This window comes from Coturnix japonica, chromosome 10 (genome assembly GCF_001577835.2).
Source record: "Coturnix japonica isolate 7356 chromosome 10, Coturnix japonica 2.1, whole genome shotgun sequence".
Taxonomy (NCBI): domain Eukaryota; kingdom Metazoa; phylum Chordata; class Aves; order Galliformes; family Phasianidae; genus Coturnix; species Coturnix japonica.
Genome location: NC_029525.1, coordinates 598715 through 625967, shown reverse-complemented (window position 1 = coordinate 625967; position 27253 = coordinate 598715). Strand labels below are relative to the sequence as shown.

Below are 27253 nucleotides of genomic sequence, written 5' to 3'. Positions count from 1 at the left end.
GTTTCCGGGGGACGTTGGTGCGCCGCCATTTCCCGTCCCCGCTGGAAGATGGCGGTGCCCGTCGCGCTGCTGGACTGGTGCGTGCGGCGCCTGCGCGGAGACTTCGGGCTGGACGTTGGCGAGGAGGTCGTGCGGTGAGCCTGCCCGCCGGCACGGGCCGCCCTGCATCCCGTTCTGTCCCGGTTCCCTGGTCCTCCTGTCCCTCGTCCCTCCTGAGGGTCCCCATTCCCCTCATGGCCTCCTCACGTCCCTTCCTGTGGTTCTGACTCCTCGTTCGCATCCTCTATATGAACAGACGGGGAATCCTGCGTTTAGAGCTGTGTGACCCAGCACGGCAGCTGGCGTTAGGAAGGGTTTAGGGAACCCGACATCTGTCTCTTCTCGGGGGACTTTGATGGCTCTGTGGCACTGCTGTGCTTTGGGCTGCCCTTGATTTTGGCACTGAGCACGGTGTGTGTTAAGAAGAGCACACTGTGGGCTCTGTGGTTAAGCAGGAACTTCTCTGTTGGCTTAGGGTTAGGGATTTTTTACATAACGCAACACAAACGGCATCCTGCTGATCATTTTTTACTATTATTATGGGGCAGTGGGGTTGTCACTTAGTCCAGAGTGGAGGAAAAAAGTCAGTTTGTCTTCCTTCATTATTGGTTTAACTGAAACAGCCACAAGGGGTTTCCTCATGCATCTGTTTAAGCATTTATCTTAGAAAACCTTACTATAAACTCCACAAAAACCTGATCTGAAGAGGGGAGATAAGTTCTACTAGTTCTCTGTGTGATCAGGCCATTGGAGTCCCGACAACAAAAGCCACTTCTCTCCATCCTCCCTCCTGCAGCTACATCCTGTCAATAACCAGTGAGGATGAGATCCGTGAGTACGTGGTCGATCTCCTGCAGGGCACCGAGGGGAGGAAGGGGAGGTTTGTGGAAGAGTTGCTGTCTCGATGGCAGCAGTCGTCACAGCCAGCTGCTGAGCCCTTACCAGCCTATCAGAAAAAGGATGGTGAGTGCTATGGGGAGGGAGGAGTTAAATGTTAAGTAAACTCATCTTGATTGTTCTGCTTGTAGAAAATCATTTACCATTAGTGCCTATGGGTGGTCCTGTCTCTGTACATTGTGACTCAATGTAGCCAATTTCTATTCCCCAAGCGGATGCGGGAGTTCAGGGGCATCCCATTGATCCCATTGCTGCTTGTTCTGAGTCTTTCTTTGTGCTTACATGCTCTTGCAGAGACTTCAGAGGCACCTCGTGCTGGAGACCAAGCAAAAAAGGGGAAACGCAAAGGAAGGAATAAACAGGAAACACCTGCATATGTGGAGCCCAGCACACATGTGGAGGAAGTAAAAACACCCCTTGATTTAGCCAAGGTGGGTGCATCTGGTACATGAGCAGTGACTGCATGGTTATGTGTCGTGGTGGCTGTTTCTGTGTTGCCACTCCATTTGAAGCTGAATGCAGGCAGTTCTCACTCTGTATACAGGAGTCTTTTCCTGCCATGGGGCGAAAAATATTCTTGGGGACAGTGATAGTGAAGGTTTGAAGTCTGTGGCACTAAGGAATGTGGGCAAAGCATCGCATTGTGCTTGAAACATGTCAACTTATCCTACTCATAGTTCAGGCGGGCAGTGATGAAGTTGCTCAGAGAAGCCTAAGAACTATGAAAAGTGGTTTCAGGGGTTTAAGGCATTTAGTTGAATGAGCAGGAGCTCAAATGATTTTTTTGTTCTATACCTTCAAGGGGCGTGGGGGACATGGAGCAGGCCCTGGAAAGCACAAGCAATGAATAAATGGCTCAGAGGCTGGTGTCAAACCAGAAACTTTGGGTTCTTTGATCATGGGGCAGTTTACTCAGCCCCTGGCCTGCTGTCCATCCATGGAACCCACCTATCTCAAAGGGGGCAACAAATCCTAGCGCAGGAGCTAGCAGGGCTTATCAAAAGAGCTTTAAACTGGCTACGATGGGGAAAGGGGACGAAACAGAGCTTACAAGAGATGAGCCTGGAGTAACAGTGCTTGAGCTATGGGTGAGGCGGATGACTTGGCTAAAGTGCATGTACACACAACATGGGCAACAAGCAGGAGGAGCTGGAAGTGACAGTGAGTCAGGTGAGCTATGACCTAATTGTTGTTACTGAAACATGGTGGGACTGCTCCCATGACTGGAGTGCTGTGATAGATGGTTACAAGCTCTTCAGAAGCAATAGACAAGGAAGGAAAGGTGGTGGTTTAGCCATTTATATTATGGACTGTTTTGATATTGAAGAGCTCGGGGTTGGGAATGATAAAGTTGAGTGTCTGTGGGTAAGGATCAGGGGGAAGGCCTGCAGGGGCAACATCTTGTTGGGGGTCTGTTACAGACCTCCTAATCAGGATGAAGAGATGGATGAGGCATTCTACAAGCAGCTTGTGGAAGTTGCATGTTCACCAGCACTCGTTCTCTTGGGAGACTTCAACTTCCCTGATATATGTTGGTAATATAATACAGCGCAGAGAAAGCAGTTCAAGAGGTTTCCAGAGTGTGTGGAAGATAGCTTACTTATGCAGCTGGTACAAGATCCTACCAGGGGTGGTGCCCTGTACTCCTGTCTGGAGTCTGTTGTGCTGACTTTCAAAGCATCCGGTTTTGAGTACTGTCAGAGTAATGTTAACAGCGAAAAACTTGAACGTTCAGAACATGGAAAAGCTCTGCATGTGTGCAGGACTGACAGCGCACCTGCCATCTAGACACAAGTGATTTCAACTTGCAGAGGCAGCAAAGAGATCAAATGGGTTTGCAGCATCCTCATGTCCTTGCTCTGTTGAGATGTCTCGGGTTGTTTCTGATAGGTCTAAGCTTCTCCTTCAGTTGTTTTGATTTAGACCTGGTGAAATTTAATTCTGATTAGGTGGAATAGAGATTATCTGAGTCTTCTCAGCCTGGTCAAGTATGAGTGTTTTCCCTTTGCTGCTAGTATTACAGTGTGAACACTGTTTCTTTATTTTTTTTCTCAGGCACAGGAGAACAGCACTACAAGCAGCAGCAATTCCTATAAGAAAAAGACCAAATATGTCAGCCTGTACACCAAAGAAGGGCAAGACAGGCTGGCTGTCCTGATCCCTGGCCGTCATGCCTGCGAATGCTTGGGCCAGAAACACAAGCTTATCAACAACTGCTTGGTCTGTGGACGCATTGTGTGTGAGCAGGAAGGCTCTGGACCCTGCTTGTTTTGTGGTTCACTGGTTAGTAGTGAGGTGTTGTTTTTTTATTTGCCATTCTTACATAGAATCATATTTTGCTCGGGGCTTTAAATGTGCTGAATTAGCTTCTTGTCTCGGATCAAAGCTCCCTAAGCAAAGTGCCCCAAGAGCCAGAGCTGTGCAAGAAAAAACCTGTGGCATCTGCTGCCAGGGGAAGAACTTTTATGGCTTCAAGTCACTTTTGTGTTTTTGTGAAGAGAGCAGAGAGGTTTCCCTCATAATTTGCATCACTTTGGAGCTTACCTGCTTTATGACTGACTCTTAGGGCTGTTCCTGCATTGGATCAGTGTCCAAAATGTGTACCAGGCTTCAGCCTTGTCCTGGGCACAGCCCAGCTTGGCCTATAAGAGACAGGAGAGAGGACAGGGCCAGCATCATTTGGGATCTCCTTTTTTATGTCCTGCATTTGGTTGAAAGGGCACCTTTTGGAGAAAGGGCAAGCTAAAGACTATAGATTCAGTAAAGTTAACCTCCACAGAGAGAGGATATTGGTTGGATGTAGAAAATGTTTGAAATCAGGTTGGCTGCAGTTTTCAAAGATTTCTTTATCTCCATATGATCAGCCCAGAACAGGACTGTGAGTTAAGCATTGTTCATCTGCTCAGGAAACTTCTGAGTGCGTCTTGTCCTCTGTGAGGGCTCAGCAGTGTGTCTGCCCACAGAACCAGGCTGTACAGCTCGCACAGATTGTTGTTAGTTGAGAACAAGCTGTCAGGATTCTCCCCATGTAGATAACACAGAAGTAATAAAGGTATGGGCAATCCTGGCCATTTTAAGCAGCTCACCTTGAGCTGCTGTCCCAGGCTCTGAAGCCGGTTGGCCACACAGTGTCCTTAGCCTTTGTATCCACTTAGGTGTGCACTAAAGAAGAGCAGGACATTCTTCAGCGGGACTCAAACAAGAGCCAGAAGCTGCTGAAGAAGCTCATGGCAGGTTAGTATCATTTCATATCTTAAAGTAATAAATCCAGCCCATTTTGCTTTGTCTCACTGTGCTGCCCGTTGTGCTTGCTTTGACTTTGTGTAGAAGCAAGTGCATGCTTATCTTGCTGTATATGTTGTTTAAGTCATGATTATAATGAATTGTTGGCAAAGTCTAAGGGAAATTCTTTCTTATGAGCTGGTGTGTGAATGTTTCTCTGAGATGCAGATTGCCAGGGCAGTTGATGGATTACTTTTGCTTCAGATTTCCCTGTGACACTTGCCCTCATTGCTGCATGGTGTCTGTGGTGGGCATTACAAAGGTGGCTGAGAAGCCAGCATGCCGTATACCCTCAGCAAGCACTCAGTGACATTTCTGGACATCAGTGGTGGTGATAAGTGCAAGTGTCAAATGGCAGCTTATAATGTCCTTACCCAGAGGCCTGAGGGCCGCTTGTCAGGCATTCCTGAATCAATCATCTGAACTGGATCGCCACAGCAGTCCTTGAAAATTAGGATAAGTCCTGGGTGGAATGTGTGCTGTGAAGATGAAGGGCTGCTATCTGATTTACCGGGGCTAGAGAGGTGTTGGTTAAAATTTTCTAATGGTTTCTCTCATCTAACACTTATCTTGGGAGCTAAAAATAAGAATGGAGACAAGGAGAACACAAGGAAATAATACCCAGTCTCCCAGTGAAGACCTGTGCATTATGGGGATGTTTCTCTGAGTTGAATTGGAATATAGCCAAGGTCACAGTGTTCTTGGTTGAAAAATAAACTTTGCTGAGGAACCGGGGAAGTATTTACTCTGGGTCTTGGTGTCAACATCTGACTAGAGCTGCTGATGTGCAGGAGGTCCTGTAAGTCCTCAGGAACAATAGCTGGTCAGAGTCAGCCTGTTTATAATCTTCCTGGAGAGATCCCATTGCACTTCAGGATCCTGTTTTCTTACCTGTTTTATTGGGCTTCTGTCTCTGCTGGGTCTCGCTTTGTGTGTTGTCTGCGTAGGTGAAGGCTGAAATGTGAGTGACTGTCTCAGGAGGGGAAAAAAATGTGGATTGGCTGCTACAGGGAAATAAAGGCTTTTCTGTTTCCCTGAAATAAAGGCATTATGCTGTGTGTTGTCCTCTGTGAAATACATTGGCTCGTTCCATTGTTGCTGTGAGGCAAACATTTTCTCCTTTTGTTTCGTTGGTTGGGTTTTGGCCTCTAGCCAGAAATGGTAAGAAATAAGAGATTATTGCTGGTAATATATTTTTGTTTCTCTTTCTGTCTAACAACAGCTGGTGTCACAAACCTGCTGAGGTGTGCTGTGTGTGGGGAGATTTAGGTTGTGAGAAGCTTGTTCAGCAGCAGACACGAGGCTTGCTCTGTGCAAAACTAGCAATTGTCATCCATGGCTTGTGACTAGAGGCTCTTTGTAGTGGTGACAATGCTTAGGAGATAATTTGGCATTTAGGAGGACCCTCAAGGCCTGCACTGACAATGGGCAGAGCTTGGACTGTTCAAATGATTGCAAAAGGCCAAAGGAAAATCAAAGACCAAGACTTTGTCTCTTAAACACTGCCTAGACATTGTCACTTAAGTTTTAAATGCTTTCTCCTCCTGGGAGGAGGAACTCTGGGAAAGAGACTGGAGTTGGTCAGAAGTTGGTTTCAATAGGTGGTGATGTCGATTCAAGGTATTTCTTTTCACTCCAGGAACTGCATTTATTTTAGGGGCATGTCTGTAGCCAGCCCCACTGAGACTGGGCTTTAAACAACCAGGCTTTCCCTGAGGCTGTAATTTATTTTCTATCTCAGGTGCTGAAAGTTCAGGGAATTTGGATGCCATAAGCAAAGACCTACTGCCTCGGCAAGAAGCTAGACTGAAAGCAGGCCTGGAGATGGCTGTGAAACACAAAGACAAGCTGTTGGAGTTTGACAGGACGAGGTAAGTACCAGCTGTGAGAACTGAAGTTTGGTGTTTTCATTCATTAGAACAAGAATTAAATCCTCCAGTGTGTCCTGTTGGGATGTCCTTGCTTTGTATCCCTGAGAGCAGAAGGGAGCAGGAAGGAAGGGAAGTTTGGGGCACACGGTGCTGTTCTGGCTGAGTCTTTTACCATTGTGGTTATTTCTCACCAGCGTGCGTCGAACCCAGGTCATTGACGACGAATCGGATTATTTTGCAACGGACTCCAACCAGTGGCTCTCTAAGCAACGGAGGGAGGCCCTACAGAAGAGAGAGCAGGAACTGCAGGAGCTGCGCCACACCTCCCGCCTTGCCAAAAAAATCACCATAGACTTTGCTGGAAGGCAGATCCTGGAGGAGGACGGTAGGATGGCTGAATACCACAGCAAGTAAGTGAGAGCAGGGAGGAGACAGTTGCTACAGGTGAATCTGGAAGAGTAAGTGTAAGGACAGCTGTGCAAGCTGTTCTCTTGAAGGGAACCTCTATTTGTAGGATGCAGTCCCACATTACCTGCAGGGTCTTTTGGCTTGTGACATATAATCTTTCAGTGCAGACCCGCTGAGATCCCTGCCTAAGCCTGACTGTGTGAGACTTGCAGAGCTAACGCACCTCCTAGACATAAATCTTCCCTGTAAAGTTGTCACAGAAGAACTATTTCACCAGAACCAATTAATCTTGGCTTCCAACCTGGGAGAGTTTCTGCTCCATTGAAATTAAAGCCAAGAAATCATCTAGCTTAGGGAAGGTGGTTAAAAGAAAAAGAAAGACTTGGGTTAGAGGTGTTTGTGCAGGGATGTTGCCAGAGGGAAAGAAGGAATTCTCATGCCTCACGTTTGTCCTTGCAGACTGGATGAAAGTATTGAAGCTATTACCTGTGGCACGCTGAACAAGCCATCTGCCAGCCCAGAAGCAACGATGACTTTGAGTTCTGATGTTTTAGTGAATCCCAATCTTCTTCAGCCTGCTCCTTTGGTCAGTATGAGTTGAGTTGTGTTGAATGAGATGAACTGATTTAGAGCAGAATTCTGACTAACTTGGGGAGAGCTGTGCTTAAGAACTAAGAATTCTAGTGTCCCTGTAGTAGTGTTTCATTCCTCCCCTGTCTCAGAGATCCCTGTTTGCCATCTGAGTTGGAGATGGAGAAGGTTTGCCAGTTCCCTGCTCTTGGCCCTGCTCTCAGGAGGTTTGATTTATTTGGATTGTAGTCTCCTGCCACCTCTTCAGGAATTTGGAAGAATTTCTCTGAGTCAGCCTAAGGCTGTGTTGCTTTTCAGCTCTATTAATGAAGCCTTTTCTGCCAGCTTTCCTGATCTCAATGGGCATAATCTCTAGCGTCTAATTCTACTTTAATCATGATACAATTGGTGTGTGCTAAGCATTTTGGAAGCAGGATGATTACCAGTTTTGAGTGTTGACAGCTGTGAATATGCTTTGAAAATTGTATTTCCCTATGAATACTTTAAAACACCAGCATGCAGTTTTATTCTTTAAATCTGTAGTTCAGCTGTGGTGCACAGAAAGGAAAAGCCACACAGCGTGGATTCACTCTGCCTTTCCTACTACTGAAGTACGGTGTGCAAGTGCAGCATTCTCTTTGCAGGGAAGGATGAATGATCCCAGTAAGAGTAATATAACACTATCGTTAAGTGAAGGAAAGCTCTAAGTAGGATTTATACTTTGATATATATTGCTACTAGAGAGGTTCTAACCTTTTTCTTGTTTCTTTTGAACACTGAAGTGGGTGGACCAAACTGGCTTGCTTCCACACAGGAGAGCTACCCATTCTATGGGTGCTGGAGAAGAGTTTGGCTCAGAGCGGAACAGGCTGCGGATTCAGGACCGAGAGTTACAGGAAATCTCAGATGATGGTTGGTGCCTCAGCATGCACCAGCCTTGGGCTTCCTTGCTCATAAGAGGAATCAAAAGGTAAAATGTTGGAGAAGCCCAGTGAATCCATTTCTCATGAAAATAGCTAAACTGGAAGGTTCAGGCTATGGAGAGGTGCTGACATTTCTCTGTGCTATAGTCAGGGCATACCTTTCTGGATTGTGAAAGGTAAATAGGCTGAAAATGTTCTTCTGGTCTTTTTGTCTGTGATAAAGAAGCCAGTAGTGGTAGCAGGCTTTGTTTAAACTAAACCAAACCAAAAAAACACCTCCCTATACCTTGTATGTAACTTCTCCTCTGGCCTAGGAGTCAGGTTCCAAAGAGAAGCTCCTTCAGCCCAGCATCCCTGGTGTGTTAACTCATCTTTCCTGCCTTTAATATAGAATGAGGAATCATCTTTAACCTTTATTCTTTCCTTCAAATAATGTTTTGTGTTAGAGAGCAAAGCTTTCTTTCTCCCAAGCTGAAGATGCTGTACATTTCAGCATGCCCTGAATTCTGCACTGAGGTGGTCTGGGCTGCTTTGGTACAGGTGCAGCATTGGTGCTTGATGGCCATGCTGAAATCCACAGCTAAGGACTGCTCTGTACTGGTCTATGGTCATTTGTTACTCCCTAGATCGTATGCTCAAATGAGCCAACTTTGGAGCTCATAAGTGAATTATTCAAGCAGATTGACCTGCACACTTCCAAAGTTTTATTTACAGGAAATTGATGTCCTTTTGTGCTGTTACTCTGTAGAAGCGAAGATCTGCTTTGCTGGTAGCATTATTTCTTGCCATTCTCAGATTTTCTCTGTAGTTCTGACACGTTGCTTGAGGTTTATGTAGTCAGGGCGAAGTTTAGCAACAGGAATTACCTAGAGAAACATCGGGTTGAAAGTCAGTCTGTGTGGGAATTCTCTTGAAATCTAAGTCCTAAATTCTCCTTTGTTCTCCTAGGGTGGAGGGCAGGACCTGGTACTCCTCTCATAGAGGGCGGTTGTGGATTGCAGCTACTGCCAAAAGACCTTCCCCTCAGGAGATCTCTGAACTGGAGAACACCTATAGAATGCTGCTTCGGAAAGGTGAACTTCTCTCCTTGGATCTTTGTACACTGAGCCACATAATGAGCAGTGTCAGAAAGCCCTCTCTGCTGAGCAGTTAATACTGCTTCACTTTTTTACTTTCTGTTCTTGAAATTCTTTGTGCATTTTGTAACTGAATGGGTATGGTGGCAGACTTTCACTCCATCCTTTGGCTGCTCAAATACTCCAAGCACAAACACTGGCCAATTGTGCCTGACTTCCCTGATCAGTTTTGACAGCAAAGGACTGGGCTCTAGCAACAAGATACCAAGGGTGTGTTTGTGTGTGTGTGTGAAGTTGCTTGTGCTGCCGTCTGCTCACAGGGATGTTGAAAGCTTTTTGTGTATACTGACCTGGAGGGAATCAAGATGGAAAAGGTGCAGGTGACCCCATAAATGTTCTTTTGTGGGTAGGCGAATGCTGGTGGGTGCCCTGCTGTTTGTGCAGTGTTGCTGCAGATCGCCCAAGTGAAATGTCATGTGCAGGAATGTCACGCAAGCTGAGGATGTGTAGGGAGAGCAATGTACAACCTTTATCATTTGCAATACACGCATGCTTTATGCCAGTGTGCTCTTTCCCTTCTGAAAATGGAAAAAAAGAACTTCAAAATGTTAAAATTGCTTTGTTTTCTTCTGCCTTAGAAAGTACAGGTGTGTTGAGGGAGGGAGGAATACCTGGGGACTGAGAGATCCTAGCAGTGTGTGTGGAGATGGGGGCTGCCTCAAATCTTTTTCTTTCGATGCAGATGTGGAATTTCCGAGTGATTATCCCTCAGGGTGCCTCCTGGGCTGTGTGGACATAACTGACTGTTTATCACAAGAGCAATTTAATGAGCAGGTGAGTGCAGTAAAACCTTTACAAGCCTCGTTTTCTGGAAAACTTTTTCAAGTAGCGTAACTCGCTTTTCTGAGATACTCTAGGGAAGATATTAGATGAAGAATTTCAAGTGTGATGAGAGAAGATGCTTCTACCATGCAGTTCTGTGTGGCTAAGCAAGATAAACTGCTTCATCAATGGTGGGCTATAAGGATTAAACCTATGGTCAGCCTCTCTGGCTCAGTTGAAATTAGTTTCTCACATACCATGAAACTCTTTTCAATAAGGATGCATTGCTGTTTAATTAAACTAACGCAGGCTTGAGAGATCGTGCTGCAAAGGCTCCTGACAGCTGTTGCTTCCCTTGTGTGGACAGATGTGCAACAGAAGACCGTGGGTGTTGTGTTTCTGGTTTTTATCCTTATTTGGCAAATTCAGAGATTTAATATCACCTGAATACGACTTATTCTAAAGCACTGATTGTTTCTCTTAAGCACGAGGTGCTGACAGAATTACTCAATGTTTTTCCAACCAGGAAGTATACCTACATTGGTCTTTCTATCTCAGAGAGTACTTTACTTAAAGCATTTTTGACTGATCTGATAACTCTCTATGATCAAATGGTTAGAGATTTTCCATTCAGCAAGGCTGTCATTGGAGACTCCTACAACATGCGTATATGCCAAACATGTCTGGGTAGAACTGTTAGGGTTAAAAACAGGTTGGACTATTGCACTCAAAATTCAGTGACAGTTGGCTCATAATCTCTCTGGAGACCGAATACAGGTGTTGGTGCTCAGGATTTTTTCCACAAGCTTCTCCTTTTTAATGAGGTTGGATCAGAGACCTCCTGAAGGCTGATTCTGTTCAATGATGCTGTGACTGACTCCGTGCCCCAGACCTGGAGCAGCTGCTTTCCTCAGGGTGTGTTTTATTAATCTACCAAGTCTGCACTTAGCACTAAGCACAGTAGGCTTGTTCTCAGTGCTGTCTGTTCATTCCACTGCCCCATGTACAGCTGGGTTTGATCTAATAGGATCTGCCACAACTCAACAAGTTCACTTGATAGTGAACAAGACAGACTTTTGAGACAGAGGAGAAGAATACACCAGACTGATGAGTGCCTTCTAGCCCACAAAGAGTTGGAGAGGCATCAGTGGCTGATGGCAGTTTCTCATAAAGTGTTTTTCTGGCCTTCCCGTACCCTTGAGGTTTTTAGCAAGCAGAAGTTACGAGATAGATGCCTGGAAACCACAGCTGAAGAGAGCACTTCTGGTTGTTTTTGGTCAGGGTCAGTTCTCTCAGGAAAGGGGAAAGGTTAGAGTATGAGCAGCAGAGGGAGCTTTGGGACAGGAATACAGCAGTCTGCGGGCGCTTTTGGCCTTTGTGTAGGAGCAAATCTGGGCAGAGTGTAGAGGAAGAAATTCTGGGGTCAGTGTAGGATTTTTTTTTGTTTTTCCTATATCGTGCATCATCATCCATGATTCCACTTCTTCCACTGTGGGCATGTTCTTTAGGTGTTGGTAAAATGGCTGCTACAGCTTCTAAAAATCTTGAATTCAAGATGTTTGTAACTAGTTTTTAATCTTCCCACAGCGAAACTTCACAGTAGAGAATAGTCTCTGTAAATTACTCTCGGTTTGCTGACAACACTTGGCTGCAGAGACACCAGGAAAAGAGTAGCATATTCCAGGAATGTTGTTATCACACCTATAGGCAAGAGATTTTCTTCTCTCCTTGGTGCCACAAAGCTATAGCAGATGTGGGTTTATATCTCTCTGGCTTTTGCTGCTCCTACATCACAAAGTTTTGATAATTCCTAATTTGTTATCTTCTTACGGTGTTTTTGTCAATCTTTTTACCCAGGCTCAGTGTATGCAGTGTTCATTTCTCTAGCTTGTAAGACTGAATTCGGAGATCTGAGCATCCTTCTGAAGTTGGATGATGAGAAAATGTGAGCGGTTTTGGACTAGCTTGAGCTGCAAGTGCATCTGGAAGAAGCTGAGATTAATTTAATTGCAAATGCTAGCAAGACAAGGATGCGTGTAGCACCAGCTCAGAAATCCAGGTTGCGTCTTGCTGGGAGCAGGAAATCCCTGTTGATCGCACTGGTGATTCAGCCCAGGTTTATCAGCAAGCAGCCCCAAAGCCACTTGTCAGCAGTGTAATCCAGCGATTACTTGGTGTACACGGTCTCCTTCTAGCTTCAGGGGGAGCAGAAAAGGCCAATGCTATTATCTCCCCACTTAAGGCACACAAAAAAACACAGGCAATTTTCTAAAGAGCCTCAGTGTGTTAGCAGGTAAGGCAATGTGATGCTGCCACAGAGACCTCTCAGAGACAAAGCCACTGCAGAGCTCCTTTCAAGCACTGTGCTCAGGCTCAGATTTTTCCTCTTCCCCAACTTTTATTAGAAGCTTCTGCGTTTTCCAGAAGAAATAATTTCACAAGCACGGAGCAAGCTGTGTTTGTGGGTTGTACCCACCAGCTGAAGATGAAATAGTTCCCTGTGGTGCTCATTGCTGTTTGATGCTGACCCTGCGTTTTCCAGCAGCCACAGGAGTTGGTTTTGACTCTTGTGACCATCCTTTCCACTAGGCAAGGGAGGCTCTTGCTGATACATCCCTCCTGTGATTTTTCTGATACTTCTCTGTCTTTTGATGCTATCATCCGCTCCCTGTTCAGCGCAGATCTAATTTCCTAGCTGTTTGCATCCTCTGTTAGGTTGTTAATGAAGATGTTGGTGGCACCATGCTGGTATTTTTCTGTTGTTATCTTCATTTAATTTATATGTATTTTTACACCTGAGTTCAAAAAGCAAAATCAAACTGTGGTGCTTTCACCATCAAAGTCGGAGCAAATCCCTGCCCCAAGTGCTTGCCTTATTGTTAGGGACTGGTTACTTATCCATGCTATTACAGGGCATGCAGGTCTGGCCTTGCATGTAACCCCTTCACGGGGGTCAGCCCTGCAACCTGCAGTGTTTGAAGGTGGCTTGGTTTGCTGAAGTGGTTTGTAGGTCTGCAAGGCTGTGTAAGAAGCGATGACAGGACGAGATGTTGCACGCAGTATCTGGCAGAGGAGGATGTTTGCTGAGGAGAGATGTGCTTGTTATTGAAGTCAGCATCACGCCAGATGACATCGACCTAATCCCAGCTATGCTGCTTATGGTTCAATAAGTTCCTCTGGGACTCATTCCCACGTGGGAAATAAGGCAGTGCTTTCCTCTCAGAGGTGATGTACACCTAATTTCATCACTCAGATCTTTTGATAGAAGCGGCTCTAGGAGCTGAATTACTGTTGGGCAGGAAAGTCCACCCAAGGCACTCGGTGAAGCTCGCTTTGCTCACAGGGGAGTGAAGCAAAAGCTGCTTTCTGTGTGGCTCTTAAATCCCAGTGTTTCTAGCAGTACTTCAGGCATCCTGCACCTCCTTGGAGTGCCTTCTGGACTCATTTCCTCCTGCTGATGGCAGCCACCCAAAAAGCACTGGTTCAGATCAGAATGATTCCTTTGTTATGATTCTGGTGCTGGAGGTGACCTGTAAACTTTTCCCCTGTCAAGGTCTGAGCCTTGATGACTGCGTTTCCTTGCTGCAGGCTGACATCACCAACACCTCAGGCAGAGCAAGGAGCTGCCTTTCTTTTCCTGCATTAGGTGCTGGTGACTTCAGCGCTGGTAACTGAGGAAACATGGGATGGTGCGGGCAGGGCTTGGCAGGAGCCTAAAGCAAGCAGAGAACTATTTACATTTATGCTGTTTTAATGCGTTCTGAAGTCCATGTTCATTTTGCTAACGACTTTGATCAGAGAGACTGTTACTTTAACTGGAAAAAGAACATTTCCGCTGCTGCTATTTTAGTCGTTGATAGGTGTGTTTGGACTTATTTTAAATGCGAGTACACACTGATACTGATACCTAGTGGTAGCTATAATCTCGGATTGAAATATCAGGTAATTATGTTTGACAGGAGTAAAGTGTTTATTTTTCATTTCTAGGTGATCGCTTAGTGTCCTAAATCTGCACAAGGGAACGTGTCTAAGCTATTTCTGTGCCGTGAGATTGCAGCTATCATTTAAATAGGTTTCTTTTTTCCCCCTCAGGAAATTTACGGTTAATCTCTTGTCCTCCTCTTGGCTCCCCAGTGGAAATAACAGCAAAAAACAAAGAGAGAATTGGGCACTAAGCGTACAGGACGTGATTTAATTTCTACTGTAGGAATGAAGGAGGGAGGTAGAAAATTTCTGTGTTTAGAATCCGGAGAGTGCCTTCTCAGATAATCTGCAAATAAAGGAACAATAACATGCTAGTGGTGTTTTTCCAAGAAATAAGTTAATGGGAAGGAGGAACATAAACACGTATGTTGAAGTGTACTTCGAAGAACATTATGAATATATAGAGATTTAAGTGTGACTTTCCTTGAGGACCTTCGTAAAGGTTTCCTAGCACAAACTGCAGGTGAGACAGAGGCTCTTTTTTGCAGCGGTGTAGCTGTCCCATGCACATGGCCGGAGACTCCTTTGCCTACTCTCACCAAAGAGATGCTTCTGGTTCCCAAGGTTTGGTTATCACGCCTCTACAAATGAATGAATTTAACAGGGTTTCAGGTTTTGTGGACTAGGTCAGGTTAGTGCAAAAGGAAAGATGTCTAGGTGGCTGTTATTGACTGTAACCAGCAGAAAGGCCTTGAGTTCTCCTAAGCTGAATTTGTCATTCACATGAAGCCTGATGCAAGATCCAATTACCATTAAGTGTTAGTCTGGTTTGCAGGGACTACAGGTGATGCGTGTCTTTATTCAGTTCCTCCCTGTACTTCCTCTGGACACAAAACACCTCTGCTTCTTGGCTGTAGAAGCAGAGTAGGCACGCAGCTGGTTTGGATTATTGACGGTAAGAGATGGGGGAGTTTTTCTGTATGTGAAGTGCTTTGGATTTCATCAGAAGCTGTTCTGTTGCTCCAGCTGCCTTGCATAAGCCAGCAGGTTTACTGAGGCCACTGCTCACTCTGTTAAGATGAAGGAGAGATTGTCACTTGATGATGATTAATTTAGGAATGCATTAACATGCCAAAGAAATCGAATGATAGAGGCTAGCTTGCCCTCTCTTCTGGTTTCGTGGACCCTAGGGAAAAAGAGCGAAGCCAAGGCTGAAGCATATGACTTAATTAATGATGACTGTGGACTTAGCCTCTGCTACCATTTCAACAAACTAGTCAGCGATCTGGGAATTTGTGCCTTTCAGATGCGGTCACTGATACTTGCCTTCTTCTTGGTGGTTGGGTTTTATTAATCCTGAAACTGAGGCTTAGATAACACTGACCTCAAGCCAGGTTCCCTGTGCCCTGGCTTCCCAGCTGTGGCTCAGCTGGGTTGAGCCGTGACTGTGCTTTAGATAGTGATCCTAAACAGGGCACTGCCAGCTACAAAACACAGCCGAGAGCCCAAAGACTTGACTTGCTTCAGTTTTGACTGGCACAGCATCGATTTCACAGCCCCATACAGATTGGTCACTCAGCTGCAAATCCTGGTTCTGCTGTGAGAAATAGCCCGATGCTTCAGTGACCAGATCAATGGCACCAGCAGCCTGGCGGCAGCAGCGAGAATCACAATGGGGAGCAGCAGCTGCTGGAAGGAAGCAGGGTAGGGATGCGATGTCTGAGCTGTGCTGAGCTGCGTTCACCATAGTTGGGTTTAATCTTCTTCACATGCTGAGCTCAGCTGTACCAGTCTTTAAATCAGAGGTTCAAAGCAAGAAGTAAGGACTTCGTGGAGCTGATTGAAAATGCCTGGCTGCATCTAGCAGGGTGCAGGTGCTCTGAGCAGAAGCAGGTGCCCTGTTTTCTCCTCGTCTCCCCATTGCCTCTCCTCCCCACTGCCGTGCTTTTGTCTGACAGCTCAAGCGCTGGGGCTGCATTGCAGCTGAGGTTAGCCCTGCCTCCACGCTCCCTTGACACTGGAGTATGAAATGGTTCTTTCAGCTGAGCCTGTTACATTACTGAATATTTTTCCAAGTTCCCCTGTTTTCCCTGGTGCTTGTCAGGCATTCTGTAAACATCTTGGGTCCTTCTCATGCTGCTCATAGGTTTACCATGGGCGGGATCCGAGCCACAGAAGGGTGTTGGTGGCTGTGGGTTCTGTGTCACAGGCTGATTCTGGCCGTGATGTGCCCAGCCTCCACTGCTGTGGCTCAATGATTCTAAATCGAGCGCACTAGAATGAACTTCAGTATTACATCTACGTTTCAAAGTCCTGTTGTTGCTTGCTACGTTTTAATTGCTTCCTCCCCTGCCCCTTGAATCAAAGTACAGCTCGTGGAGCAGAACCACAACTTGAGGCATGGAACACTGGAGGATTCAGACCGTCTGGAGGAGGATCCCATGGTGATACCAGCCTGCTGCCTGCGCGTCTGGTTGCCTACTGGCCAAGCATGTGAGGAGCAGAACAGGCAACAACCGGCAGGCATGGCTGTGGGGAGAAGGGAAAAGGAAGGCAGGCTGGCTAGCAAAATTCCTTGTGTGTTCTCATGGAGGGAGCCAATGCCAGCACATTATCTGCCAGCAGCAGATGTAAGCTCTCAAAAACAGCAGGGAGGATGTTGACTGCAACAATGCATCAAGGCTGCGGTTTGTAACCTCAATAGTAAGGCAGTTAACTTTTTTTTTTTTAACAAAGACATTTTGATTGCCAAATCCATAACCATTAGCAGCTGTGGTTTTGAGCTGTTCCTTCCTCACACGTTGCAGTCTAGACCTGACAGGCTTTCAAACAAAAGTTTGGCTGCTGGCTTTTGTTTTTGTTTTTTACTAAACAGCTTTTTTTCCTTTTGCCTCTTGTGTTGGTTTGCATTGTGGCTATGGATCTCTTTTCTAAGCCAGCCTTCCTGGGGCGGCTCCTCTGTGCTGACGTGGTGGTCTTTGACCAAGAGCTGCAAGTAGAGCTCCTTGCTCGCCTGTTTGCTGCAGCACGGGATGTTTCTGCCTCAGGCTAGAAAATTCGGTATTTCTAGAGTTTGGATCTGCTTTGGGATTTCTGTTTAGGAAAATGTTTGTCATGGGCCAGAATCCTGTTTGGCCTGTGCTGAGGCGCAGAGAATGGGTGCTTAAAAGAAGAGGGCTGAACACTTGCTCAGAGTTGGAAGAATGATGCAAGACAGCGTTGGGAGGGAGATCAAGGCTCAGTGTGAAGCTCTTGGTGTTCTGAGAGCACTTTGTGAGGCCAGCAGCCAGGAAGAGATCGTACAGAGCAGCCCAAACCTGCGTTGCCTGGCTCGGGCAATGGTTCCTGTTGCCAGTCAGTGCCGTCTTTGCTGCGCAAACGTGCCCTGGAGCGCTTCAGAATGAAGGCTGGGCTGGGAAGATTGGCTTGATAATCCTCAAAAGCAAACGTCCATGTAACGAGGCAGTGGAGACTGCTGCTGTCAGAACGACAGATGGGGAAAAGATGCTTCAGCATGCCCGTCCTTGGAAGAGCGATGAGGAAGGAAGGACGCTGCTTGGGCGTGGAGGCTGACTGACTGAAGCCTGGTCCTCCATGCAGCGAGAAAGAAGGGATTTTTCTTCGTGCTGTGAACTAACTCCTACTTGCTGCACCATCACGGGACCATTAGCCGGTCCTTTTTGTCCGCAGTTGTACCTGAGCCTCTCTTTTGCAATAGCAGGAGCTGGGGTTATTGCCAGTGGTGTGCAGGCTGCACTCGGTGGACTGGCAGTGGCACAGCCAGCTCTGTGTCTTTGCCCTCGTTTTTGAGAGCTCCATTTCTCCTGTGTCCCACATGCACATGGGGCTGGTGACCACGCTGCAAGTGCTGCCATAACCGTCCTCATTTGGCTGCCACAGCCCCGTTGCTTGCCAGAAACTACTGACTTTCTTTTCTCTTTTTGCAAACCGCTAAAGAAACATTTTCTAGCTGAATGGTGAGCAATTTCCCTCAGGAGAGGAGGAGAAAATGGCTGTTTAGTAGTTAATTACCTGTTATGTTAGTCTGACAGCTATGAAGCTTATGAGGCATGAAAGAAGAGTGGATCTGCCTTTCCCACCAATCGAGGGCAGTAAGTTGTGTGAAGGCCAGCAGAGCTCAGGATCCTCCCCGCGCTGTCCTGGGCAGCGCTTCACCTCCTGCACCTCCCGCTTCCTCGCACGCCTGCAGCCAGGCTGCTGCGAGCAGCTCTTGGAGCCCAGTGCATGTTTCTGCCTGCTGGGGATGGCTGATTTATGGCCCTGCTTACAGCAGCCCTGCTCTTTCAGAGGGACACCATCTCTGCCAAGATTTTTTTCTTTTACTTTTTTTTTTTTTTCCCCCCTGAATGTGTTTTACGGTGAGGAATAACTGAGCGCTCTTGCCAACACATGGGCTCTGCTTGCTTTTATTCTTTCCAGACAGCTTTGCTTTCCAGTGCTGCCTCTTTTATTTTGAAGCTCTTGGAGAGCAGCGGGGAGGCGAAGGCCGGGCTGTGACTGGTGTCCTGAACCAGCACTGGGCTCCAAGGAGGGACGCTAGGAAAATGATCTGACCCTTTCCACCGCTGACCCCACACAACGCCTCCCCCCCACGGCATGACCTCCACACAGAGCCCTGTCTGGATTGGTTCCCCCAGCCCTAAGATGGAGCGGACGGCGGCTGCCCGGCAGGACTAGAGGATCCAGCGTGCAATGCTCTGCCGAGGCCGGGCTGCCTGCAGGGATGAGTGGGGGAGAGTGGGCTGCACTGCAGGGCTCCGGGCTGCAGGCAGGCAGGGGAAAAAGGAAAACAAATGCCGGGGCAATTTCCACTCTGTATTTTTAGCCTTCGATCTCTTGTTTGTTTCCTTCAGCTCGTGTGTCTGGAGGCTTTAATAAGACTGCGAGAGGAGCTTGAAAGGTCACCATGAAGCTTCTGGGGAATGGTTTTGCTCTGCGCTTTGTGCCGCACAGAACCTCTGCTCCGTCGCACATGGCGTCTTTGTTCCTCCGCTGGGTCCCTCGGAGCAGAGCTCGGCTCCTTAGCGACGGGTTTGCATGTTTCCCTTTGGTACTTTCCGTCCCCTTTGCTTGGAGCAGATGCATCTTGTCGCAGAGGGTGAATGTCTGGCCCAAGGGCAGCGCGGTGGGTTCCCAAGGAAACAGTGGCTGTCCCACTTCACTCATTGTTTGCAGTGGGAGCCCTGGAAAGAACAGGGATGAGGGGAAAACAGGGATATCACCTTGAGAATCAGCCAGCAGCGCCTCAGCATGCCTGCGTGGCCCCACATCCAGCCACAGGCTTCACCTTCATTAAGGAGAAAATAGTTCCCTTGGCAGATTGGCGGGGGGAAAACGCTGCAGAGGGTGTTCTTAATGCTGGAGAGGATGGGATTGTTTCCGTGCTGACTCTGAGCAACTGCTTTGCTCTTGGCTGTGGGCTGTGGAGCAGAGAGGCCTGCTGCTATTTCTGGCTGTGACAAGCTGGTGATGGGAGATGAGGGACGGTGAAAGCAAAGTGTAGGGAACATTCATTAGCAATTATCCCTGCCTGCAGCCTGATTGGGGTGGCTGCTGGGGACATCTGATAGCCACTTAATGTGTGTTCAAAGCACCAGCTTCACAGAGAGGGCGGGTGCTGGCGAATTGGTGGCTGGCTTTCACAGGAGCCCAGTGCGGCTCTGCCTTCCAGCTTGTGCTCAGATGCTCCATTTAACCTCCAGCTCTCTGTGCTGTTAAGCTGCCTGGAGACCTCCTTTTTTTTCTCCTTTTTTTTCCCTCCTCCCCCCCTCCTCTCTGCTAATCTCTTCACAGCTCGGCTCTTACAAACCTGTTAGCAGCAAATTGAAGCCTGGCCAGCGTGCTTGCAGGGACGATGGGAGCTTACATCTGCTTGCTGCTGGGGTGAGCGCGGAGGGGAGCACAGCAGTTGTGTGACGCAGCCATGCGCAGAGCAGAGCAGACGTGGGGGCTTGAAGCAGCAGTTGGCAAACTGCAGCCCGTGATGCCCACTGCCTTCCGAGCAGCCATCTTGCAAGCCTGGTACAGAGTGGCAGAAGGGCTGGAAGGAGACCAGATTGGTTTTTTGCACTGCAGTTACATTGTGCAGCCCCTTTCTTCAGAGCTTTATGGCTCATCTGTGGACGTAGGGGGTGGGTTGAGGGACAAGCTGGCTTCCAGACTCACTTGGAGCTCATTCTAGCCACCTTTCCTTAAACGCTGAATCAATTCCCAAGGGAAACCCAAAGCCCTGGAGTACTAACACCCATCTTATTTACACCCCTAAGATTAAAATGGTGACTGCAGTTGGAACTGGGGTTTGGGGAACATTCCCCCATCAGGCTCCCAGTTGGGTTGAAATCTTGGTCTCTTGAATTGAAGCAGTGTGGTTTGCCCTCTCTCTTCACCCTGGAGATTTATCTAAAGAAAAAAAAACAACTGTTGCAGGCCCTCTTTAGTGGTCTCTCTCCTCTCTCTTGCACAGCAGACCTGGTCTTTGGCCTTTTCCTACACTCTTGCATTTGCTGAAGTGCTGAAGGGCGGTGGTTGCACTCTGTGGGGTATAGTAGTTGGGAGCAAATTTTTTCTCAGCCTCGTCAGCTTATTGATTGCAGAGTGCCTCGGCTGACCTCTGGCAGTCCTAAGCAGAAGCACTGACCCCTCAGCTGCTGGTCTAGAAAAGCTGCAGACAGTCGATAAAAACAGTAGGATGGAAACGCTGATGCCTTAGGGAAGTGTTTTAGGGAGAGGTTATTGTTTGAGGAGGAAATTGGGTGGGAAGAATTGCATAAAACTGAACAGAAGGAGAACTTTCTCAGAGCAGCCGAGGATCATAAATGTCATTAAAAGCCTTCCAAAGTGCCAATGGCACTTTGAGAAATGAGGTTTTTACTCATTAGGCACTTGGGCAACTGTGGAAAATTGAACGGAGACAAATGTAAGCATTTCCCATCTTGATGCCCATGTCTGTGATCAGAACAGAAGTCAAGCGGGTTGTTACTGATAGGAGAGGATGGTGTGGGAGAATCTGGGGGTAGGTGCAGTAGGAAACCCAAAGTCGCATCCTGGTGGGGGGCTCCTTCCCTGCTTCCTGGTCTGAGATGCCAGAGGAAGGACTGAGGATTTAAAATGCAGGGCACTGACACTGCACAGATTTGGCGTGTGTACAGAAACGTACCCTGGGAGAGGAGATGAAAGGCTGTGGTGTGGAAACATAAACCCAACCCACATCTGTGGCCTCCATCTCAGCCTTGGGATTGGGCTGAGCTTTTCAAGCTGAAGATTTGATCCTGGCTTTGGGTGAGATCTGTCAGTGGAGAAACAAGCTTGGCTGCTGTTGATGCCTGTTAGGGGATATTTCCTGTGAGATGTCAGAGGAGCACTGTAGCATTCAGGTCCACCTAGGAGAGGTTTGGGAAGACCTTTGTGGTCTCGGACACACAACCTGAATGAATGGAGGCCAAACCAAGTGTCATAAAGCAGGGGCACATCACTTCTGTCATCAGACGGTTAGGATGGTGGCTTTGGCCCTGCAGATTTATTCTATGGTCGTCAGAGGCCCTGGGAAAGTCCAGTCCCTGGTTATGGAAAGCTGAGTAGTCACAGGTACGATAGCCTGGCTTTATTGCTCTCGCTAGCACTTCACACTCACCAGGCATTGGCTCAGGGTATTCATATTGGTGCTTTGTAACCTTCTGCAATCCTCCCTCCCTGCAGATGGGAAATGAAAATCCTTGGCATCAGCACAAAGTGGTGGAAGCAAGTCCAGTAATGTGGCTTAGGGGAAAAAAAATAAAAGGAAGAAACTTGTCCAGTGCCAGATCAGCGCAGCAGGGCATCTGCAGGCCTCACAGCTGAGCGTGGCTCTTTCTCTCCCAGCACAGGTGTTGCACAGAGCAGCTAAGTGCACATACATCTCTTGCTCAGCAAACGTGGCCCATGCTGTTGTAAAATGAGGGGGCTGGAAACGCTTTCCAGTTGATCCACTCCTGGTGTCAGGCTTCTGTAAATCTCCCTTAACTGCTGGCAGTGCTGCCAAACCCTGCTGCGACGTAGGAAAAGTGGGTTGCTCCCTGCTCTGCTCTCCGTGCCCAGCTGTTGAGGACACATCCAAACCCATCTTGGCAGATCGGCCAGAGAGGGAGAGCTTTTCAAACATTCTGCCTAGAAGTCATTTGTTAGGAACAAATGGGGGATTTGCCAGGATACACTGCTCCATCTGGTCTGGCATCCTGTCCCATGCATATAGCAGCCTCGATGGATCTGCTTGAGGAAAGCAAGGGGAGAAAAAATAAGGCATTTTTCCCATGGAAGGGAAACCGCTTCCGCTGTGTGTTTGAACAGGCTTATCCTGGGCTGCAGCTCCTGTGCTGCCCTGTTCCTCCACTCAGCACACACCTGCCAGCACTAGGCCTGCAGCGCCTCGAGGACCTGAAGGGAGAGTTGGTATTTACATTTGTTTTTAGTTGTGCACAGAGTGGGGTTGAGCTGCATCCAAACAGCATTTCCATGTGCTTCCCGCACTGAGCATTATTTCTTTTCTTTACACCACGGTTAACAAGAGGAGCACTCTGTGTTTATCCTCTCCCTGTAAAATTCCTCGGTGCTTTCATTGCAATGAAATCTCTCAGTAGACTGAAGTTTCTGTCATGGGGCAGCCAGCTTTTCTAAGCCATCTACCTCACTTGTCCCAAGCTGTGTAAGGGCATCGAGGCAGAGCTGTTTCTGTACCAGCGAAACTCTGTTTTACGCCTCCTCAGTAATGGTTTGCTTGAAGTGTTTCCTTTTGTGCCGCTCCTCACTGTTGAGATCTTTTCACACCCACTGCAGTTTGTCTGACTGTTTTGTGCATGTGTCTGTGTTTCACAGTATCCGGATTTGATCCAGGAATCTGGGTCTCCATTTGTCTTTATCTGCACTAATCCCCAGGAGATGGTTGTGAAGTTTCCCATCAAAGGAAAGCCCAAAATCTGTAAGTAGTAAAGTTTCCACAGATGCCCTCCTTGGCCTTTCTTGCCTGCTCTTCTCACCACCCCTACTTGCCTTTGCCATATGAGTTCACAACCTTTGCCCTGTGCTCTTTGATCTGTAGGTGTTTGTTTAATGATTTAAATACATCTGTAATATTTTTGTCTTTGGTTCCCCTTTCCCCAGATGTTGCTTCCTTCCAAATACATGCCTCTTCCTGCCTCTGCAAACACTTGGGAATCATGGTGCTCATGTGCTCTGAGGAAACACATGTCTGCAGCTGATCTGCTTCTGGCACGAGTGCTTGCAGGCTGGGCTGGGACATGAGGCAGGAGTCAGAGAATCGCAGAATGGCTTGGCTGGGAAGGGACCCTAAAGCCCACCCAGTTATAACTCTCTGCTGTGAGCTGGCTGTCCCCCACCACATCAGTCTACCCATGGCTCCAACCAGCACCTCCAGGGTCTTGAGCACCTCCAGGGATGGGATCTCTTGGCAGCAGTGGGCGCTTCACCACCCTCTATGTAAAAAATTTCCTCCTAGCATCTAACCTAAATCTTCCCTCTTTTACTTTAAAGCCATTCTCCTTTTCTGTCATTATCTGCCTGTGTAAAATGTCGCTCTCCCTCCTGTTTATAATCTCCCCTCAAGTCCTGGCAGGCCGCACTGAGGTCTCCCTGCAGCCTTCTCTTCTCCAGGCTGAACACCCCCAGCTCCTCAGCCCGTCTCCATACAGAGGTGCTGCAGCCCTCGGAGCATCTCCGTGCCCTCCTCTGGCCCCGCTCCAGCAGCTCCAAACCCTTCCTGTGCTGGGACCCCAGGTCTGGGCACAGTGAGGGCAGAGCAGAGGGGGCAGTGTCCTCCCTGCCCGCTGCCAGCCCTCTGTTGGTGCAGCACAGGATGCCATTGGACCTTCCAAATGGACACTGCTGCTTGTGTGTGGCTTTTCATCCAACAGAACCACCAAGTCTTTCCCTGCAGTGCTGCTCTCAAGGAGTTCTCCCATCTGTATTCATACCTGGGATTGCCCCGACCCAAGTGCAGCACCCCCACTTGGTCTTTTTGAACCTCATTGGGTTCATGTAGTCCCACTGTGTGAGCCTACCCAAGTTCCTGTGAATGGCATCCCCTCCTTCTGTCCTATCAACTGCAGCACTCAGCTCAGTGCCATCAGCAAACTAATGAGGGTGCACTCAGTCCCACTGCCAAAGTTTGTCCTCACAAGACGAGCATCTTGCGATGATGTTCAGGATGGCCCATGCTGGCTGCTTGCTTTCCTGTCGGCAGGAGTGACCTGAAGCAGCCAGGGCTGTAGGTCCAGATGGACGTGTGACTGCAGGCCAGTAGGGATGGGGTGTCCTGGAAGAGCTGGTGGTGAAGCACTGCAGCATCTGCCTGCACTCTGCTTGCCAACGTTGTTCGTCCCTTTTATGAGCCACCAGCCCTCCGCAGGCTGCCAGTTATTCCTGCTCACTGCTGTAAAAAGAATGGAGGATGGATGCAGCAGCTGGGGAGTCTGCAGTCAGCTCTGTCCTTATTAGCAACCTCCTCACCACACAGCCTGGGGAAGGCACCGAACATGCTTTCAGGGGATGTGAAAAATTAATTTGACAGGCTAAAAGCAGCATAAGCAGAAATAGTCTTGGCTGTTTGTTTAGCGGAGCTGATGGCTGGCTTTCCTTTCTCATTTGCAGCGTGCTTCTCTGGGAGTAGTTATGTAGCGGCACTGGAGCAGCAGGGTTTCTCAGGACTTGTTAATAAGGCCTTTTGAAGCCCAGCGTGGTTTTCTGTGTTGTTTTCAAGGGTTTTCTCCCCCCTTCTCTGCTCAGGTTCTCCCTCAGCTGTGTTCTCTCCCTGGGCATTTGGCAAATACCCGTCGTGTGCTGAGCAGGCAGAGGGGCAAAGCAATGTGGTTTATCATCCAGCCTTTATAGCAGCATCCTGGAGGAGTGTTCAGCCAATGGCAGCAAGCAGTTCTTGCTGATCTGCAGCTGCAGAGCTCATGCGAGGTCTTGGATCTTGCTGGTGGCACTGTCCTTCCACCAGGGACAGGTCTTTCCCAACGTGCTGATGAGCACTCAGGGCCACGTCCTCCTTTCTGTACGGTTTTTTTTAGCCTCTCTCTGCTCCCGTTCAGCCTCCCTGTGCCCTGTCCCTGACACATCTGCCTCTGCGCAGCCTTGGTCAGGGCACCGCCTGACCCCCCCTCTGTCACATCGTCTCCTTTGTGTTGTGACAGTTTCCTGCTTGGAGCAGGATGGCTCTAACAGCCTGGAAGGAAGCTGGCTGTGCTGGCGGCTGCTCACTCCCACTGCCTGCCCTGCCCTCCTCCTCACCAGCTCTGCCACGGGAGCACAGGAGCTGCATGTCCCCTGCAGGCTGTGTGCGGCATGCTGGGTCGCTCATATGAGCCTTGTGCTGGATGGGAAAGGAGCAGGGAAGCCGTCGCCCTCTTGTTGTGGTGGCACACTATTTTAGGAGGCTATTTTTCCAGCTTTGCATCCCATGCAGTCTGAAGTGCAGCTCACATCCCCACCTGAGCTCATCTTGAAGCCCGGATCGACCGTGACAAAATGCCAGTTTGTCTTGTTGGGAAGCCAAGCCGGAGCAGCTTTTCTTGCCAGATAACAGCATGGACCTCACCGCAATGACATCTGAATGATTCTCCATTGCAAATTAGTCATTTCTAGCAGCCCGGGGAAGGAAAAAAAGAAACAGAGCTCAATTTACTGCCAGGGTTATTGTTTGCATGGCAGGGATGGGCATAGTGTTTGTGTCACGTTTGTGACCGTGGCTTTCCCCAAACATATCCCTGCTTAGTGTCACTGTGTGAGGACAAAGCTCAGCTGTGGCTCTTGTGGGAGATCTCCTTGCAGCTGGGCACGGCTTCCCAGAGCCCCCATTGAGCAACACAGAGGTGAGAAGGGGGGAGAGGGGATGCATCACGGTGCTGCCAGTGAGATGAGAGAGAGTCCTTAAATCACTGAGCGTAAAGAGAAGGAGACCCTGGGGCTGTTGCCTTATTTTTAGCCTTTTCTTAAAGGTTACCCATGTGATGTTTTATCTTTGCCAGCTGATAGAGCAGAGGACCTTGCTGCTCACTTCTGGGGCCTGGGAGGAGCGGGCAGTCACACTAAGAATAACGCTAACAGCCCCGGATGTGACACAGCTTTGGCAGAGCACAGAGCACTGTGAAATCAGCCCTTCTTTCCTGCCAAATCCCCCCGGTTTGGTGACTTAAGGGTTGGTGTGTCGCTTCTGGCTAGTCTGGCTGTGCCCACAGGGTGCCCGGTGTGCTGCTGGGTGCTGGTGGCAGCTGCACAGAGGAGCTGTGCCCATGCCCTGTATCCTCAGCATTGCTCTGAGATGTCTAGTCCCTGCTCCCACTTTTGACCCCATATGTGAACCCTTGTTCACATGCTTTGTATTTTTTGCACCAACTGAGATCAAGGCTGACCTGGGAGCTGAAGGAGGGGGATGATTCAGGGAAGTTGTGATGGAACAAGGGGTTTTGTAACCCCCTGCTTTTGGAAAAGCCCCTCTTGGAGTCATCTTTGAGCTGCAGTGAGAAGTTTGCTCAGTTTGGTGCCAGCTGACAGTGGGAGCAGCTCGGAGCCTGGTGCATCGCATCCCCTGATCCCTGCTGACCACACTGCGGCTGGGTTTGGGTATGTGCAGGAGGCTGTTAGGGCCGGGCAGCACATTGCCCACCCAGCCTGCCCACATTTTGGCTTTCCCATAGGAATTGCCCCCGTGTGCAGTGTGAGCTGTGTCTGCTGGCCGGCACACGCCGCGCTGAGCAGCCATGGCTCCCCAGCAGCAGTGCTGGATGACTATTAGCTTTGCTCTGCACGGGAGCCCCCGAGCCCCCCCATGTCGGTGCGGTGGCTGCGCAGGGAAGCCATGGCGGCTGGGAACGCCTGGCTCCTCAAGCACGATAATTGAATGTGACAGCAACACACTAACGAGGAGACCTCGCTGCCTCCAGCTGATTTGCATTGCAAATAGCATTTAAAAATAAAGAATGATGAGGGTTGCTTGTTTCTTTATTTTTTTCCTGTCTCTTTACAGGGAAGCTGGACTCAAAGATCCACCAGGGAGCGAAGAAGGGGTTAATGAAGCAGAAAGCCGCGGCGTGACCGGGCCCGTGGAGCGATGGCGCGGCGGGAGCAATGCGGGCAGCACCCGGTGCACGCGGACACGGCGTCGTCGCGCGGTGCCGCGTCTGTCCGCGGGCAGCATTAAAGCGATGCGTCCCAGCCCATCTCTGCTGTGTGTGGCCAAAGCGCGGTCCCCGATCACGCGCCCTGTCTGCCCATGGAGAAGATGGATCTCCCCATCTCTGCCCCCAGCCGGTCCCCGTGCTGCTCCGTGCCCGGCTGCCCGCAGCCCGTGTGCGGTGCCGGCTCCTCGCGAGCGGCTTCATCCCGCCGTCCCATCCCGTTCCCCCGTCGGACTGCGGAGCCGATCCCGCGC

The 27253-nt window shown here is 48.8% G+C and overlaps 1 protein-coding gene across 4 annotated transcripts; it reads left to right on the top strand.

Moving 5' to 3' along the window:
- TRIP4 (thyroid hormone receptor interactor 4) lies at nt 1–27041 on the top strand. Of its 4 annotated transcripts, none has more exons than XM_015872322.2 (13): nt 1–134; nt 836–1002; nt 1231–1367; nt 2992–3219; nt 4092–4170; nt 5960–6089; nt 6284–6499; nt 6957–7083; nt 7850–8037; nt 8939–9063; nt 9809–9900; nt 22681–22783; nt 26849–27041. In XM_015872322.2, exons 1-13 carry the CDS (start codon nt 49–51, stop codon nt 26914–26916), a joined length of 1746 nt encoding a protein of 581 aa, XP_015727808.1. In that variant the 5' UTR covers nt 1–48; the 3' UTR covers nt 26917–27041. The 4 variants fall into 4 exon arrangements, with proteins under 4 accessions (XP_015727808.1, XP_015727809.1, XP_015727810.1 ...); XM_032446957.1 differs by having other exon boundaries at nt 20–77; XM_015872323.2 differs by lacking the exon at nt 22681–22783.
- The last annotated feature ends 212 nt before the right edge of the window (nt 27042–27253 follow it).